A 19,130-nucleotide genomic window follows, 5' to 3' on the forward strand; every position below is an offset into this window, starting at 1 on the left:
ACTATATACCTTCCTTCCCTCTATCTCTCTGTATTGCCGTGTTCCCTCTAATCACTGTTATACTATATACCTTTCTTCCCTCTATCTGTCTGTATTGCTGTGTTCCCTCTAATCACTGTTATACTATATACCTTCCTTCCCTCTATCTGTCTGTATTGCCGTGTTCCCTCTAATCACTGTTATACTATATACCTTCCTTCCCTCTCTCTCTCTTTATTGCCGTGTTCCCTCTAATCACTGTTATACTATATACCTTCCTTCCCTCTATCTCTCTGTATTGCCGTGTTCCCTCTAATCACTGTTATACTATATACCTTCCTTCCCTCTATCTCTCTGTATTGCCGTGTTCCCTCTAATCACTGTTATACTATATACCTTCCTTCCCTCTATCTGTCTGTATTGCCGTGTTCCCTCTAATCACTGTTATACTATATACCTTCCTTCCCTCTATCTCTCTGTATTGCCGTGTTCCCTCTAATCACTGTTATACTATATACCTTCCTTCCCTCTATCTCTCTGTATTGCCGTGTTCCCTCTAATCACTGTTATACTATATACCTTCCTTCCCTCTATCTGTCTGTATTGCTGTGTTCCCTCTAATCACTGTTATACTATATACCTTCCTTCCCTCTATCTGTCTGTATTGCCGTGTTCCCTCTAATCACTGTTATACTATATACCTTTCTTCCCTCTATCTGTCTGTATTGCTGTGTTCCCTCTAATCACTGTTATACTATATACCTTCCTTCCCTCTATCTGTCTGTATTGCCGTGTTCCCTCTAATCACTGTTATACTATATACCTTCCTTCCCTCTATCTGTCTGTATTGCCGTGTTCCCTCTAATCACTGTTATACTATATACCTTCCTTCCCTCTATCTCTCTGTATTGCCGTGTTCCCTCTAATCACTGTTATACTATATACCTTCCTTCCCTCTATCTGTCTGTATTGCCGTGTTCCCTCTAATCACTGTTATACTATATACCTTCCTTCCCTCTATCTCTCTGTATTGCCGTGTTCCCTCTGATCACTGTTATACTATATACCTTCCTTCCCTCTATCTGTCTGTATTGCCGTGTTCCCTCTAATCACTGTTATACTATATACCTTCCTTCCCTCTATCTCTCTGTATTGCCGTGTTCCCTCTAATCACTGTTATACTATATACCTTCCTTCCCTCTATCTGTCTGTATTGCCGTGTTCCCTCTAATCACTGTTATACTATATACCTTCCTTCCCTCTATCTGTCTGTATTGCCGTGTTCCCTCTAATCACTGTTATACTATATACCTTCCTTCCCTCTATCTGTCTGTATTGCCGTGTTCCCTCTAATCACTGTTATACTATATACCTTCCTTCCCTCTATCTCTCTGTATTGCCGTGTTCCCTCTAATCACTGTTATACTATATACCTTCCTTCCCTCTATCTGTCTGTATTGCCGTGTTCCCTCTAATCACTGTTATACTATATACCTTCCTTCCCTCTATCTGTCTGTATTGCCGTGTTCCCTCTAATCACTGTTATACTATATACCTTCCTTCCCTCTATCTGTCTGTATTGCCGTGTTCCCTCTAATCACTGTTATACTATATACCTTCCTTCCCTCTATCTCTCTGTATTGCCGTGTTCCCTCTAATCACTGTTATACTATATACCTTCCTTCCCTCTATCTCTCTGTATTGCCGTGTTCCCTCTAATCACTGTTATACTATATACCTTCCTTCCCTCTATCTGTCTGTATTGCCGTGTTCCCTCTAATCACTGTTATACTATATACCTTCCTTCCCTCTATCTCTCTGTATTGCCGTGTTCCCTCTTATCACTGTTATACTATATACCTTCCTTCCCTCTCTCTCTCTGTATTGCCGTGTTCCCTCTAATCACTGTTATACTATATACCTTCCTTCCCTCTATCTGTCTGTATTGCCGTGTTCCCTCTAATCACTGTTATACTATATACCTTCCTTCCCTCTATCTGTCTGTATTGCCGTGTTCCCTCTAATCACTGTTATACTATATACCTTCCTTCCCTCTATCTCTCTGTATTGCCGTGTTCCCTCTAATCACTGTTATACTATATACCTTCCTTCCCTCTATCTGTCTGTATTGCCGTGTTCCCTCTAATCACTGTTATACTATATACCTTCCTTCCCTCTATCTGTCTGTATTGCTGTGTTCCCTCTAATCACTGTTATACTATATACCTTCCTTCCCTCTATCTGTCTGTATTGCCGTGTTCCCTCTAATCACTGTTATACTATATACCTTCCTTCCCTCTATCTGTCTGTATTGCCGTGTTCCCTCTAATCACTGTTATACTATATACCTTCCTTCCCTCTATCTCTCTGTATTGCCGTGTTCCCTCTAATCACTGTTATACTATATACCTTCCTTCCCTCTATCTGTCTGTATTGCCGTGTTCCCTCTAATCACTGTTATACTATATACCTTCCTTCCCTCTATCTGTCTGTATTGCTGTGTTCCCTCTAATCACTGTTATACTATATACCTTCCTTCCCTCTATCTGTCTGTATTGCCGTGTTCCCTCTAATCACTGTTATACTATATACCTTCCTTCCCTCTATCTGTCTGTATTGCCGTGTTCCCTCTAATCACTGTTATACTATATACCTTCCTTCCCTCTATCTCTCTGTATTGCCGTGTTCCCTCTAATCACTGTTATACTATATACCTTCCTTCCCTCTATCTCTCTGTATTGCCGTGTTCCCTCTAATCACTGTTATACTATATACCTTCCTTCCCTCTATCTCTCTGTATTGCCATGTTCCCTCTAATCACTGTTATACTATATACCTTCCTTCCCTCTATCTCCCTGTATTGCCGTGTTCCCTGTAATCACTGTTATACTATATACCTTCCTTCCCTCTATCTCTCTGTATTGCCGTGTTCCCTCTAATCACTGTTATACTATATACCTTCCTTCCCTCTATCTCCCTGTATTGCCGTGTTCCCTCTAATCACTGTTATACTATATACCTTCCTTCCCTCTATCTCTCTGTATTGCCGTGTTCCCTCTAATCACTGTTATACTATATACCTTCCTTCCCTCTACCTCTCTGTATTGCCGTGTTCCCTCTAATCACTGTTATACTATATACCTTCCTTCCCTCTATCTGTCTGTATTGCCGTGTTCCCTCTAATCACTGTTATACTATATACCTTCCTTCCCTCTATCTGTCTGTATTGCCGTGTTCCCTCTAATCACTGTTATACTATATACCTTCCTTCCCTCTATCTGTCTTTATTGCCGTGTTCCCTCTAATCACTGTTATACTATATACCTTCCTTCCCTCTATCTGTCTGTATTGCCGTGTTCCCTCTAATCACTGTTATACTATATACCTTCCTTCCCTCTATCTGTCTGTATTGCCGTGTTCCCTCTAATCACTGTTATACTACATACCTTCCTTCCCTCTATCTGTCTGTATTGCCGTGTTCCCTCTAATCACTGTTATACTATATACCTTCCTTCCCTCTATCTGTCTGTATTGCCGTGTTCCCTCTAATCACTGTTATACTATATACCTTCCTTCCCTCTATCTCTCTGTATTGCCGTGTTCCCTCTAATCACTGTTATACTATATACCTTCCTTCCCTCTATCTGTCTGTATTGCCGTGTTCCCTCTAATCACTGTTATACTATATACCTTCCTTCCCTCTATCTCTCTGTATTGCCGTGTTCCCTCTAATCACTGTTATACTATATACCTTCCTTCCCTCTATCTGTCTGTATTGCCGTGTTCCCTCTAATCACTGTTATACTATATACCTTCCTTCCCTCTATCTCTCTGTATTGCCGTGTTCCCTCTAATCACTGTTATACTATATACCTTCCTTCCCTCTCTCTCTCTGTATTGCCGTGTTCCCTCTAATCACTGTTATACTATATACCTTCCTTCCCTCTATCTGTCTGTATTGCCGTGTTCCCTCTAATCACTGTTATACTATATACCTTCCTTCCCTCTCTCTCTCTCTCTGTATTGCCGTGTTCCCTCTAATCACTGTTATACTATATACCTTCCTTCCCTCTATCTCTCTGTATTGCCGTGTTCCCTCTAATCACTGTTATACTATATACCTTCCTTCCCTCTATCTGTCTGTATTGCCGTGTTCCCTCTAATCACTGTTATACTATATACCTTTCTTCCCTCTATCTGTCTGTATTGCTGTGTTCCCTCTAATCACTGTTATACTATATACCTTCCTTCCCTCTATCTGTCTGTATTGCCGTGTTCCCTCTAATCACTGTTATACTATATACCTTCCTTCCCTCTATCTGTCTGTATTGCCGTGTTCCCTCTAATCACTGTTATACTATATACCTTCCTTCCCTCTATCTGTCTGTATTGCCGTGTTCCCTCTAATCACTGTTATACTATATACCTTCCTTCCCTCTATCTCTCTGTATTGCCGTGTTCCCTCTAATCACTGTTATACTATATACCTTCCTTCCCTCTATCTCTCTGTATTGCCGTGTTCCCTCTAATCACTGTTATACTATATACCTTCCTTCCCTCTATCTCTCTGTATTGCCGTGTTCCCTCTAATCACTGTTATACTATATACCTTCCTTCCCTCTATCTGTCTGTATTGCCGTGTTCCCTCTAATCACTGTTATACTATATACCTTCCTTCCCTCTATCTCTCTGTATTGCCGTGTTCCCTCTAATCACTGTTATACTATATACCTTCCTTCCCTCTACCTCTCTGTATTGCCGTGTTCCCTCTAATCACTGTTATACTATATACCTTCCTTCCCTCTATCTGTCTGTATTGCCGTGTTCCCTCTAATCACTGTTATACTATATACCTTCCTTCCCTCTATCTCTCTGTATTGCCGTGTTCCCTCTAATCACTGTTATACTATATACCTTCCTTCCCTCTATCTCTCTGTATTGCCGTGTTCCCTCTAATCACTGTTATACTATATACCTTCCTTCCCTCTATCTGTCTGTATTGCCGTGTTCCCTCTAATCACTGTTATACTATATACCTTCCTTCCCTCTATCTCTCTGTATTGCCGTGTTCCCTCTAATCACTGTTATACTATATACCTTCCTTCCCCCTATCTCTCTGTATTGCCGTGTTCCCTCTAATCACTGTTATACTATATACCTTCCTTCCCTCTATCTCTCTGTATTGCCGTGTTCCCTCTAATCACTGTTATACTATATACCTTCCTTCCCTCTATCTGTCTGTATTGCCGTGTTCCCTCTAATCACTGTTATACTATATACCTTCCTTCCCTCTCTCTCTCTGTATTGCTGTGTTCCCTCTAATCACTGTTATACTATATACCTTCCTTCCCTCTCTCTCTCTGTATTGCCGTGTTCCCTCTAATCACTGTTATACTATATACCTTCCTTCCCTCTCTCTTTCTGTATTGCCGTGTTCCCTCTAATCACTGTTATACTATATACCTTCCTTCCCTCTATCTCCCTGTATTGCCGTGTTCCCTCTAATCACTGTTATACTATATACCTTCCTTCCCTCTATCTCTCTGTATTGCCGTGTTCCCTCTAATCACTGTTATACTATATACCTTCCTTCCCTCTACCTCTCTGTATTGCCGTGTTCCCTCTAATCACTGTTATACTATATACCTTCCTTCCCTCTATCTGTCTGTATTGCCGTGTTCCCTCTAATCACTGTTATACTATATACCTTCCTTCCCTCTATCTGTCTGTATTGCCGTGTTCCCTCTAATCACTGTTATACTATATACCTTCCTTCCCTCTATCTGTCTTTATTGCCGTGTTCCCTCTAATCACTGTTATACTATATACCTTCCTTCCCTCTATCTGTCTGTATTGCCGTGTTCCCTCTAATCACTGTTATACTATATACCTTCCTTCCCTCTATCTGTCTGTATTGCCGTGTTCCCTCTAATCACTGTTATACTATATACCTTCCTTCCCTCTATCTGTCTGTATTGCCGTGTTCCCTCTAATCACTGTTATACTATATACCTTCCTTCCCTCTATCTCTCTGTATTGCCGTGTTCCCTCTAATCACTGTTATACTATATACCTTCCTTCCCTCTATCTCTCTGTATTGCCGTGTTCCCTCTAATCACTGTTATACTATATACCTTCCTTCCCTCTATCTGTCTGTATTGCCGTGTTCCCTCTAATCACTGTTATACTATATACCTTCCTTCCCTCTATCTCTCTGTATTGCCGTGTTCCCTCTAATCACTGTTATACTATATACCTTCCTTCCCTCTATCTGTCTGTATTGCCGTGTTCCCTCTAATCACTGTTATACTATATACCTTCCTTCCCTCTATCTCTCTGTATTGCCGTGTTCCCTCTAATCACTGTTATACTATATACCTTCCTTCCCTCTATCTCTCTGTATTGCCGTGTTCCCTCTAATCACTGTTATACTATATACCTTCCTTCCCTCTATCTCTCTGTATTGCCGTGTTCCCTCTAATCACTGTTATACTATATACCTTCCTTCCCTCTATCTGTCTGTATTGCCGTGTTCCCTCTAATCACTGTTATACTATATACCTTCCTTCCCTCTATCTCTCTGTATTGCCGTGTTCCCTCTAATCACTGTTATACTATATACCTTCCTTCCCTCTACCTCTCTGTATTGCCGTGTTCCCTCTAATCACTGTTATACTATATACCTTCCTTCCCTCTATCTGTCTGTATTGCCGTGTTCCCTCTAATCACTGTTATACTATATACCTTCCTTCCCTCTATCTCTCTGTATTGCCGTGTTCCCTCTAATCACTGTTATACTATATACCTTCCTTCCCTCTATCTCTCTGTATTGCCGTGTTCCCTCTAATCACTGTTATACTATATACCTTCCTTCCCTCTATCTGTCTGTATTGCCGTGTTCCCTCTAATCACTGTTATACTATATACCTTCCTTCCCTCTATCTCTCTGTATTGCCGTGTTCCCTCTAATCACTGTTATACTATATACCTTCCTTCCCCCTATCTCTCTGTATTGCCGTGTTCCCTCTAATCACTGTTATACTATATACCTTCCTTCCCTCTATCTCTCTGTATTGCCGTGTTCCCTCTAATCACTGTTATACTATATACCTTCCTTCCCTCTATCTGTCTGTATTGCCGTGTTCCCTCTAATCACTGTTATACTATATACCTTCCTTCCCTCTCTCTCTCTGTATTGCTGTGTTCCCTCTAATCACTGTTATACTATATACCTTCCTTCCCTCTCTCTCTCTGTATTGCCGTGTTCCCTCTAATCACTGTTATACTATATACCTTCCTTCCCTCTCTCTTTCTGTATTGCCGTGTTCCCTCTAATCACTGTTATACTATATACCTTCCTTCCCTCTATCTCTCTGTATTGCCGTGTTCCCTCTAATCACTGTTATACTATATACCTTCCTTCCCTCTATCTGTCTGTATTGCCGTGTTCCCTCTAATCACTGTTATACTATATACCTTCCTTCCCTCTATCTCTCTGTATTGCCGTGTTCCCTCTAATCACTGTTATACTATATACCTTCCTTCCCTCTATCTGTCTGTATTGCCGTGTTCCCTCTAATCACTGTTATACTATATACCTTCCTTCCCTCTCTCTGTCTGTATTGCCGTGTTCCCTCTAATCACTGTTATACTATATACCTTCCTTCCCTCTATCTGTCTGTATTGCCGTGTTCCCTCTAATCACTGTTATACTATATACCTTCCTTCCCTCTATCTGTCTGTATTGCCGTGTTCCCTCTAATCACTGTTATACTATATACCTTCCTTCCCTCTATCTCTCTGTATTGCCGTGTTCCCTCTAATCACTGTTATACTATATACCTTCCTTCCCTCTATCTGTCTGTATTGCTGTGTTCCCTCTAATCACTGTTATACTATATACCTTCCTTCCCTCTATCTCTCTGTATTGCCGTGTTCCCTCTAATCACTGTTATACTATATACCTTCCTTCCCTCTATCTGTCTGTATTGCCGTGTTCCCTCTAATCACTGTTATACTATATACCTTCCTTCCCTCTATCTCTCTGTATTGCCGTGTTCCCTCTAATCACTGTTATACTATATACCTTCCTTCCCTCTATCTGTCTGTATTGCCGTGTTCCCTCTAATCACTGTTATACTATATACCTTCCTTCCCTCTACCTCTCTGTATTGCCGTGTTCCCTCTAATCACTGTTATACTATATACCTTCCTTCCCTCTATCTCTCTGTATTGCCGTGTTCCCTCTAATCACTGTTATACTATATACCTTCCTTCCCTCTATCTGTCTGTATTGCCGTGTTCCCTCTAATCACTGTTATACTATATACCTTCCTTCCCCCTATCTCTCTGTATTGCCGTGTTCCCTCTAATCACTGTTATACTATATACCTTCCTTCCCTCTATCTGTCTGTATTGCCGTGTTCCCTCTAATCACTGTTATACTATATACCTTCCTTCCCTCTATCTCTCTGTATTGCCGTGTTCCCTCTAATCACTGTTATACTATATACCTTCCTTCCCCCTATCTCTCTGTATTGCCGTGTTCCCTCTAATCACTGTTATACTATATACCTTCCTTCCCTCTATCTCTCTGTATTGCCGTGTTCCCTCTAATCACTGTTATACTATATACCTTCCTTCCCTCTATCTGTCTGTATTGCCGTGTTCCCTCTAATCACTGTTATACTATATACCTTCCTTCCCTCTCTCTCTCTGTATTGCTGTGTTCCCTCTAATCACTGTTATACTATATACCTTCCTTCCCTCTCTCTCTCTGTATTGCCGTGTTCCCTCTAATCACTGTTATACTATATACCTTCCTTCCCTCTCTCTTTCTGTATTGCCGTGTTCCCTCTAATCACTGTTATACTATATACCTTCCTTCCCTCTATCTCTCTGTATTGCCGTGTTCCCTCTAATCACTGTTATACTATATACCTTCCTTCCCTCTATCTCTCTGTATTGCCGTGTTCCCTCTAATCACTGTTATACTATATACCTTCCTTCCCTCTATCTCTCTGTATTGCCGTGTTCCCTCTAATCACTGTTATACTATATACCTTCCTTCCCTCTATCTGTCTGTATTGCCGTGTTCCCTCTAATCACTGTTATACTATATACCTTCCTTCCCTCTATCTCTCTGTATTGCCGTGTTCCCTCTAATCACTGTTATACTATATACCTTCCTTCCCTCTATCTGTCTGTATTGCCGTGTTCCCTCTAATCACTGTTATACTATATACCTTCCTTCCCTCTATCTGTCTGTATTGCTGTGTTCCCTCTAATCACTGTTATACTATATACCTTCCTTCCCTCTATCTCTCTGTATTGCCGTGTTCCCTCTAATCACTGTTATACTATATACCTTCCTTCCCTCTATCTGTCTGTATTGCCGTGTTCCCTCTAATCACTGTTATACTATATACCTTCCTTCCCTCTATCTCTCTGTATTGCCGTGTTCCCTCTAATCACTGTTATACTATATACCTTCCTTCCCTCTATCTGTCTGTATTGCCGTGTTCCCTCTAATCACTGTTATACTATATACCTTCCTTCCCTCTATCTGTCTGTATTGCCGTGTTCCCTCTAATCACTGTTATACTATATACCTTCCTTCCCTCTACCTCTCTGTATTGCCGTGTTCCCTCTAATCACTGTTATACTATATACCTTCCTTCCCTCTATCTGTCTGTATTGCCGTGTTCCCTCTAATCACTGTTATACTATATACCTTCCTTCCCTCTATCTCCCTGTATTGCCGTGTTCCCTCTAATCACTGTTATACTATGCGTTCTATCATTCCAGGTCACTCCTATGGAAGGCCCTGATCTGTTTGCCTTCTACAAGCCCAGTGACTGTCACACAGAAACTCCTTACCTCAATGTGGATGGACTACCTGCGCTCACTGCTCTCCCCCGTTCCAGGCCTCCACGGTGCTCTTTTGATATGGTTTACAAGCTGGGAGAATGGGCATCCTAGCTGCTATCACTGGATCACAGAGCTAGCACTCATAGCGACATTGTAACCTTACTCTAGACTTTTCAATTAAAGATTATTTAACCTGCATCATAGCGTGTACATTGCACGGCATCGTGTACATTAACATGGATTGCTATAGCTGGGCAGTATCGTGTAACGTGTACAATGTGATAGAATGCTATAGCTGGGCAGTAACGTGTACAATGTCATGGGATGCTATAGCTGGGCGGTAACGTGTACAATGTCATGGGATGCTATAGCTGGGCAGTAACGTGTACAATGTCATGGGATGCTATAGCTGGGCGGTAACGTGTACAATGTCATGGGATGCTATAGCTGGGCGGTAACGTGTACAATGTCATGGGATGCTATAGCTGGGCAGTAACGTGTACAATGTCATGGGATGCTATAGCTGGGCAGTAACGTGTACAATGTCATGGGATGCTATAGCTGGGCGGTAACGTGTACCATGTCATGGGATGCTATAGCTGGGCAGTAACGTGTACAATGTCATGGGATGCTATAGCTGGGCAGTAACGTGTACAATGTCATGGGATGCTATAGCTGGGCAGTAACGTGTACAATGTCATGGGATGCTATAGCTGGGCAGTAACGTGTACAATGTCATGGGATGCTATAGCTGGGCGGTAACGTGTACAATGTCATGGGATGCTAAAGCTTGGCAGTAACGTGTACAATGTCATGGGATGCTATAGCTGGGCAGTAACGTGTACAATGTCATGGGATGCTATAGCTGGGCAGTAACGTGTACAATGTCATGGGATGCTATAGCTGGGCAGTAACGTGTACAATGTCATGGGATGCTATAGCTGGGCAGTAACGTGTACAATGTCATGGGATGCTAAAGCTTGGCAGTAACGTGTACAATGTCATGGGATGCTATAGCTGGGCGGTAACGTGTACAATGTCATGGGATGCTATAGCTGGGCAGTAACGTGTACAATGTCATGGGATGCTATAGCTGGGCGGTAACGTGTACAATGTCATGGGATGCTATAGCTGGGCAGTAACGTGTACAATGTCATGGGATGCTATAGCTGGGCAGTAACGTGTACAATGTCATGGGATGCTATAGCTGGGCAGTAACGTGTACAATGTCATGGGATGCTATAGCTGGGCAGTAACGTGTACAATGTCATGGGATGCTATAGCTGGGCAGTAACGTGTACAATGTCATGGGATGCTATAGCTGGGCAGTAACGTGTACAATGTCATGGGATGCTATAGCTGGGCAGTAACGTGTACAATGTCATGGGATGCTATAGCTGGGCAGTAACGTGTACAATGTCATGGGATGCTATAGCTGGGCAGTAACGTGTACAATGTCATGGGATGCTATAGCTGGGCAGTAACGTGTACAATGTCATGGGATGCTAAAGCTGGGCAGTAACGTGTACAATGTCATGGGATGCTAAAGCTGGGCAGTAACGTGTACAATGTCATGGGATGCTATAGCTGGGCAGTAACGTGTACAATGTCATGGGATGCTATAGCTGGGCAGTAACGTGTACAATGTCATGGGATGCTATAGCTGGGCAGTAACGTGTACAATGTCATGGGATGCTATAGCTGGGCAGTAACGTGTACAATGTCATGGGATGCTAAAGCTGGGCAGTAACGTGTACAATGTCATGGGATGCTAAAGCTGGGCAGTAACGTGTACAATGTCATGGGATGCTAAAGCTGGGCAGTAACGTGTACAATGTCATGGGATGCTATAGCTGGGCAGTAACGTGTACAATGTCATGGGATGCTAAAGCTTGGCAGTAACGTGTACAATGTCATGGGATGCTATAGCTGGGCAGTAACGTGTACAATGTGATAGAATGCTATAGCTGGGCAGTAACGTGTACAATGTCATGGGATGCTATAGCTGGGCAGTAACGTGTACAATGTCATGGGATGCTATAGCTGGGCAGTAACGTGTACAATGTCATGGGATGCTATAGCTGGGCAGTAACGTGTACAATGTCATGGGATGCTATAGCTGGGCAGTAACGTGTACAATGTCATGGGATGCTATAGCTGGGCAGTAACGTGTACAATGTCATGGGATGCTATAGCTGGGCAGTAACGTGTACAATGTCATGGGATGCTAAAGCTGGGCAGTAACGTGTACAATGTCATGGGATGCTATAGCTGGGCAGTAACGTGTACAATGTCATGGGATGCTATAGCTGGGCAGTAACGTGTACAATGTCATGGGATGCTATAGCTGGGCAGTAACGTGTACAATGTCATGGGATGCTATAGCTGGGCGGTAACGTGCACAATGTCAAAGAATTCGCGGTAGGGTCATTCTTACAGCTGTAGCAGGATTTCTGGTTTGGGACCAGTGAATCACCTCCGTCCTCGCATCACGCACACATGAAGTCCTGGGGTGTGACTTACTGGTTACTGACTGTCATACGAATTTAACCCAATTGTGAGAATGATTAACTGAAAATATTACTTTTGGGATGAAATTATGAGTTTTATTTTTTTTATTTTTTTATTTATTCATTTTATAAGACACCTGTTTAATTGTGGCATAAGAGATCTGTAAAAGCTATTTTATTGCAAAAAAATAAAACAAAATATATATATCCTTATTTGCGTAGGTTTAGATTATTAAAGGGACACTCCAGGCTCCCACACACGTTAGATGCACTGTGTAGGTTAGGTTACAGTTGGTTATACTGGGGGGGGGGGGTTAAATTATTAAAGGGACACTCCAGGCTCTCACACACGTTGGAAGCACTGTGTAGGTTAGGTTACAGTTATACTGGGTGGGTTTATATTATTAAAGGGACACTCCAGGCTCCCACACATGTTGGGTGCACTGTGTAGGTTAGGCTACAGTTAGTTATACTGGGTGGGTTTATATTATTAAAGGGACACTCCAGGCTCCCACACACGTTAGGTGCACTGTGTAGGTTAGGTTACAGTTAGTTATCCTGGGTGGGTTTATATTATTAAAGGGACACTCCAGGCTCCCACACATGTTAGGTGCACTGTGTAGGTTAGGCTACAGTTAGTTATACTGGGTGGGTTTATATTATTAAAGGGACACTCCAGGCTCCCAGACACGTTAGGTGCACTGTGTAGGTTAGGTTACAGTTGGTTATACTGGGTGAGTTTATATTATTAAAGGGACACTCCAGGCTCCCACACACGTTAGATGCACTGTTTAGGTTAGGTTACAGTTAGTTATACTGGGTGGGTTTATATTATTAAAGGGACACTCCAGGCTCTCACACACGTTAGATGCACTGTGTAGGTTAGGTTACAGTTAGTTATACTGGGTGGGTTTATATTATTAAAGGGACAGTCCGGCTCCCACACACGTTAGGTGCACTGTGTAGGTTAGGTTACAGTTAGTTATACTGGGTGGGTTTATATTATTAAAGGGACACTCCAGGCTCTCACACTCGTTAGGTGCACTGTGTAGGTTAGGTTACAGTTAGTTATACTGGGTGGGTTTATATAATTAAAGGAACACTCCATGCTCTCACACACGTTAGATGCACTGTGTAGGTTAGGTTACAGTTATACTGGGTGGGATTATATTATTAAAGGAACACTCCAGGCTCCCACATACGTTGGGTGCACTGTGTAGGTTAGGTTACAGTTGGTTATACTGGGTGGGTGTAACGGACCGTTTCAGCATATGAGGGGTTAAAATCCGTTTAGGCGATAATCCCCTTTTCTCAGAAAGGCACAGCTACTGCAGAACATCAGAACTCACGAACTGGATATAGGTGAATAAGGTAGCACTCCAGCTTGGAACCTCTCAAATAGCTGGTAGCAGATGAATAGGAAAAGCAGACATCGGCTTACACTCCTAGCAGTCAAATCTCCAACAGCATACAGTGAATCCCCCCAAGAACGAGACAAGGCTCCGTGTTGAAGGTCAAGCAGTGGTCTTGATGTGGGATTATTTAAAAAAACCTTATTGTATTTGTATTCAATTATTGCACTAACTCCATTTTAACTTTATACTGTGACAATCCTCCATTTTGTCCCCCTAACCTGACTTCTTCAATCCTCCATTTTGTCCTCATAACCTAACTTGTTCATTTTAAAATCACCTTACATGACAGAATTTCCCAGCACATCTAATACAATAGAACAAAGACTGTATTTTCTATAAAGATATGATTAACACAGGAATTGCTGACTTTTCCTTAGATTTGCAACAAAGTATAATTTGAAGGCCATGCGAACACAGTAGTAATGAAATGTTCTATTCATAAGAGACCTTGCACCTGGCCACGAGGCCTGAGATCACCGACCGTGTAAAATGACGCTCAAGACCCCTTGTCCCCCACCCGTGTCCAGAACAATCCCACCTCTTGGTGGGTGGACACGGGATTAACCACTTAGTCTTTTGAGCCAATTAATAATATTGATAGGTGGACACTAATCCCGACACTTGACAATTAATCCAATTAATGATGTTTATTTACTGATATTCTAATAAGCAATGATGACGTAAAATGTCTCTTAAAAGGACCTGCGTGTCCGCTTTTTAATCACTTGCCAATAAATTTTCTCGAAGTTATTTTAACCTGAACCTTGTGTGTCAGACTTAATTACTTCAGCGTATATACGCAATTTATTTTATTGATTTGGACAGGAACAGATAGACATTTAAACATTTTGGTTTACTGCAAAAAGTACCATAACAACTTGGCTGCCCAACGTGGGGCATCGGGCTATGTCCGGCCGGTGAGCCGTCCTAAGGAAGACAAGGGTGGACGGAGGAATCCAGGGGGAAGGAAGGGAGATTGATCACCTCCAGATACACGGTAGAGACTTCTGCAGAGCCACCGGTACGTTCCGGCCCCTTTGATTGACCCGTCCACGTGTCTGTGACTGCTTCCCGGGAGGACATCAAAGACAGGTAATATCTTGCCCGGTGTCTCGTTACTCATTTGTTTACCTGCATTTTAGTCTATCTGTTGCCTGGGTGTGTTTGAATTGTGTTTGAATTGTTTGCCTGTTTCCCCATTTTGAGATAAAGGGGGGGTGGACCTGCAGGGGATTTGCCTGGGGTTCTGTCTTGCTTGTTTTCCCCTTTTTGGGATAAAGGGGGGTGGACCTGAGGGGATTTGCCTGGGTCTTCTGTTTTGTCTGTTTATCTGTTTGTATTTTACCTCTTTTGGGATAAAGGGGGGTGGACCTGAGGGGATTTGCCTGGGTCTTCTGTTGCCTGTTTTACCCCTTTTAGGAACCACGGTGCTGTGGTTGTAGGGAAAAAGGGGGGTTGACCTGTGGATGTGTTCCTGGGGGTCATCTTTTCCTGTTTAACTCTTTTAGGAGCCTCGTGGCTGGGGCTGTAGGGAAAAAGAGGTGTGTTGGATCTGTGGAGATTGTGTAGACTCATAGTTTCCTGGGGATCCTTCTTGTGTCACTTTGATAGCCTTGCTAGCTTCTCTGTGCACGTTACTCTGCTTGCAGAGTGGTGGTACCCTCCAGCTTTGAGCGCTGAGCTGGAGCTATTCCAATTTTTATTTTGTGGTGTGTGAATTCGGGCAGGCATTGCTGTCTTCATCACCACGGAGTAGTGGGACTTATAAAGTGGGTTTTTATAGGGGCACTACAAGGGTGAGGGTAGCGCAGACACCATTAGTGGGCTGCTGTGACGAGGGAGGCATATGGATTTCGGACCGGTGTTAGCTGTTATCCTTGGCCGTTGGTAGTAAGATACTACGGGATTGAGGGAGGTGACTTTGGAGTAAGCACACGAGTAAAGGAAAGGAATTACTGTTGATTTTATTTGAACTGTGATGCATGCACTGTATTTCAACTGTATTGTTGTCTTGGTTGTTTAATGAGGAGTCTCATGTACTCCTGTGTCTGTCTCTAAGGATTTTTCCTTGCCTTTCATCTTTTCTACACTTTCTATATTATTATACTATCCACTCCCATTCCTCTTAAAAGAGAAGTGATTGGTCACACACTTCTCACCTCGCTCCAATCCGTGTCTACCACCCCGGGTAGGCGGATTCAGTGACTAGTCTACGTTTTGGGAAGACGCACCTGAGAAAGTCCCACGATTCTCGGGTGGCAGTCGAGCATTGTAGACGTTCTTGTTCAAATTTCCCTCTCTCTCTCTATATCTAGGACGCTGGTATAGGGGTAAAGGGACTATGGGACAGGATTTAGATAAGCCCAGCAAGGGCTGGTTAGCATGTGATTTGGTAGAGAACAGAGAGGGTGAAGAGATGGTTAAAGGTGTTGAAAAGATTGCAAAAGTATGTAAAATTGCTGTACCGACATGTGGGAGATTGCAACCAGAAAGTTGGCGCAAGTTACTAGCAGAAATGAAAGGCAAGCTTACAGATAATGGTTTATTAAAGACTGCTGAAGCATGGTACAGAGTAGCGAAGGCTATTCAGTTAGAAGGTTGGGTTGAGGAAGAAGTAAATCACAAAGGTGTAAAATTGTTTGTGTATCATAAAAATTGTGTTGCTGGGGTTTACCCTCAGCCAGCGCCCCAAAATGGCGCCCAGGGGATGTCCGTCCCCAAGGTTCAGTCAGCCATAGGTGATAGCCAGCTGACTATGTTCCCCACTCCCGATCCTCCCGAATCCCATCCCATCACCTCCCCTGTCTGCCCGGTCCTGAATTCTGATGGATCTTTCTTTACCCCTTCCCTTTCTCTAACGGTCCCATCATCCTCAGCCATCCCCACGCTTCCTTCCATGCCTAATCCTAACATCTCATCTGCCGCCTCCTCCCTGCAATCCCTCTCTATGGTTAATCCCCTTCCATCAGCACCCGTCCAGCTAACTACCCCTCCCTCCCATGCTACGACTCCTCTTTCTGCATCCATCCCTACTAATCCTGTCCTGTCTCCTCCGATAACCAGCTCCGCCCCAGTCCAATATCCTACCTCCTTAACCGTACCTGCCCACCCTACTCTTTTGCCCTCCCCTGCCTGGCCCTACCCCTTCCCATATCCCATGGCCCTGCCCTACCCCGGTTACCCTCCCTTTCCCCAAGCCACTCCCCAGGTTCCGGTCATGCCCAGTCCGGCCCAATCTACCCCGGAAGTGCCCATATCAAATATGGCCGCCGCTCCTTCCCTTAATCCTGAAGCAACTCCTTTCCCCGCCTCCAATATGGCGGCTCCCAGTTCAGCCCTGATGCCAGTAATTCCCGGCGACTACCTGTCCCCAGGTTACGACTCGCTAGCCACCCCTGCATCTGGGGCTCATTCCCAGCCACCGACCCTTTCACCTCACGCGGGACCTGCACCGCGTAGAAGAGTCAATATCATAGAATTCGATGATGACGAGATGGACAGGGTGTCCCATGTCTCATCGGAACTTGCTGCGGGAGCCCCATCTCATCGTTCTATCGATGATCCCTTCGGCCACAAGGGTCGGGGAGAACAGGCCCCTCCTAAATATGTAGCTTTTAACCCCACTCAAGCTAGTGCTCTGATGAAATCACTCCCGGACCCAGAAAAGCAGCCCATGCCCTTCTACCGAGGGATAGTTCAAATTCAAAAGACTTATTCAGCCGCATGGCGTGATCTATTGAGCATTTGTGCTATTAAAGCAGGGGATGCATATTGGCCAAGTATGGCCCGACACCTCAGTACAGATCAGCTCAACAGTGATGTTGATTACCCCTCTGGAGTAACTTTTTGCACCCAATTAAAAGAATGGGCTAAGGACAAACTTGCAGATCAGGCTGCTGGCCTTACTGATGTTATTCAAGATAAAGGAGAATCAGTGGAAAGGTTTCATGCAAGACTGTATCAAATGTTTACAGATTTGGGGTTTGATCTTACTGACAAAATTCATTCACAAATGCTGTCAGGTGCGTTTGTCCAAGGTGTTAAGGACTCTATACGCAAGGGAATCATTGCTGCACGCCCTGAATATAAGGTTGTTCCCCTGGATACCCTACTTTTAGTTGCTAGGGGCTTAGAATCTGCCCAGACCCCCAGAAGGCCAAGCTCTGCCCCTCTTATGGTATCACGCAGTACCCCTGTCCCCAGGGGCACCAGACCAGAGGATGGTTTCTGCTTTAATTGTAAAGCCAAGGGACATTTTAAAAGTGACTGTCCAGAACCCAAGAGAGAGCCAAGAAAGCCATCCAGGCCTGCCCCGGCCCCTAAGGCCGAAAAAGAGGTTCCGATAATTGAGGAACCCGATGATTAGGAAATTGGCAAGCCTGTGTCTGTAACCCCTGTAATGGCAGTGTCTACAGGGGATAAAGGGGGGCCACTTGCCACAGTGACTTTGCCCATTGAAGGCCACCCTACCACCTTTCTAGTTGACACAGGTGCAGCCCGTAGTGTTCTCCGTGAACAAGACCTGCCAGATCCATCCTTTCTGTCAAATATTGATGTCTCTTGTGTCGGAGTGGATGGCCAGCCAAGACATAGCCCTTTAACAACTCCACTCCGAGTTGGCTCCAGCCTGCTAGCTCGCTTTGTGGTATCCTCCACATGCCCAATTAACCTGTTAGGTGCTGATGTTCTCTCACGCCTGCAAGCATCCATTACCTTCACCCCGGATGGGCAGGTAGAAATGTCCACACCTCTATCTGAATCAGACATCTCAGCCTTGTGCTCCTTGCCTCTAATGCTGCATTTAGAAAAGCCCCGTGAGAAAGCAGCAGAATTAAGGTCCAATTTCCCAGAGGCATTAAAAACACAGGTGCCCGCCAAGTTATGGTCCTCAGGCCCAGAGGACATAGGTCACCTAAATGTTCCCCCTGTGGTGGTAAAGCTTATTCCAGGGGCTAAATTACCAAGAAAACCACAATATCCATTAAAACCAGCACAGGCTGCTGCCATTTCTACCCACATCAAGGCACTCTTGGAGAAGGGTGCCCTAGTGAAATGCAAATCTGAATGCAACACCCCATTATTCCCTGTGAAAAAGAAAACTCCAAAAGGTGAGCCAGAGAAGTACAGGATGGTTCAGGATCTCCGTGCTGTTAATGAAGCTACCGTCCTGGACACCCCTCTTGTACCAAATCCCCATACTCTGCTCTCTGGAGTCCCACCATCTGCAAAATTTTTCACAGTCATTGACCTAGCAAATGCCTTTTTCAGTGTTCCACTGGACCCATCCTGCCAATACCTGTTTGCTTTCACCCATGAGATGCAACAGTATACCTGGACTGTCATGCCCCAAGGGGCA

General features: G+C 43.9%; 1 protein-coding gene across 1 annotated transcript in view; it reads left to right on the top strand.

Moving 5' to 3' along the window:
* The window catches only part of PPP1R35 (protein phosphatase 1 regulatory subunit 35), a 38,277-nt gene extending 28,006 nt beyond the window's left edge, over positions 1-10,271 (top strand). The window contains exon 5 of the mRNA XM_063449801.1: positions 9,787-10,271. Coding sequence (XP_063305871.1) covers positions 9,787-9,960 — 174 coding nt within the window. The 3' untranslated portion in view covers positions 9,961-10,271. The remainder of the gene's footprint in view (positions 1-9,786) is intronic.
* The last annotated feature ends 8,859 nt before the right edge of the window (positions 10,272-19,130 follow it).

The sequence above is a fragment of the Pelobates fuscus genome, chromosome 3 (assembly GCF_036172605.1).
Source record: "Pelobates fuscus isolate aPelFus1 chromosome 3, aPelFus1.pri, whole genome shotgun sequence".
NCBI lineage: Eukaryota > Metazoa > Chordata > Amphibia > Anura > Pelobatidae > Pelobates > Pelobates fuscus.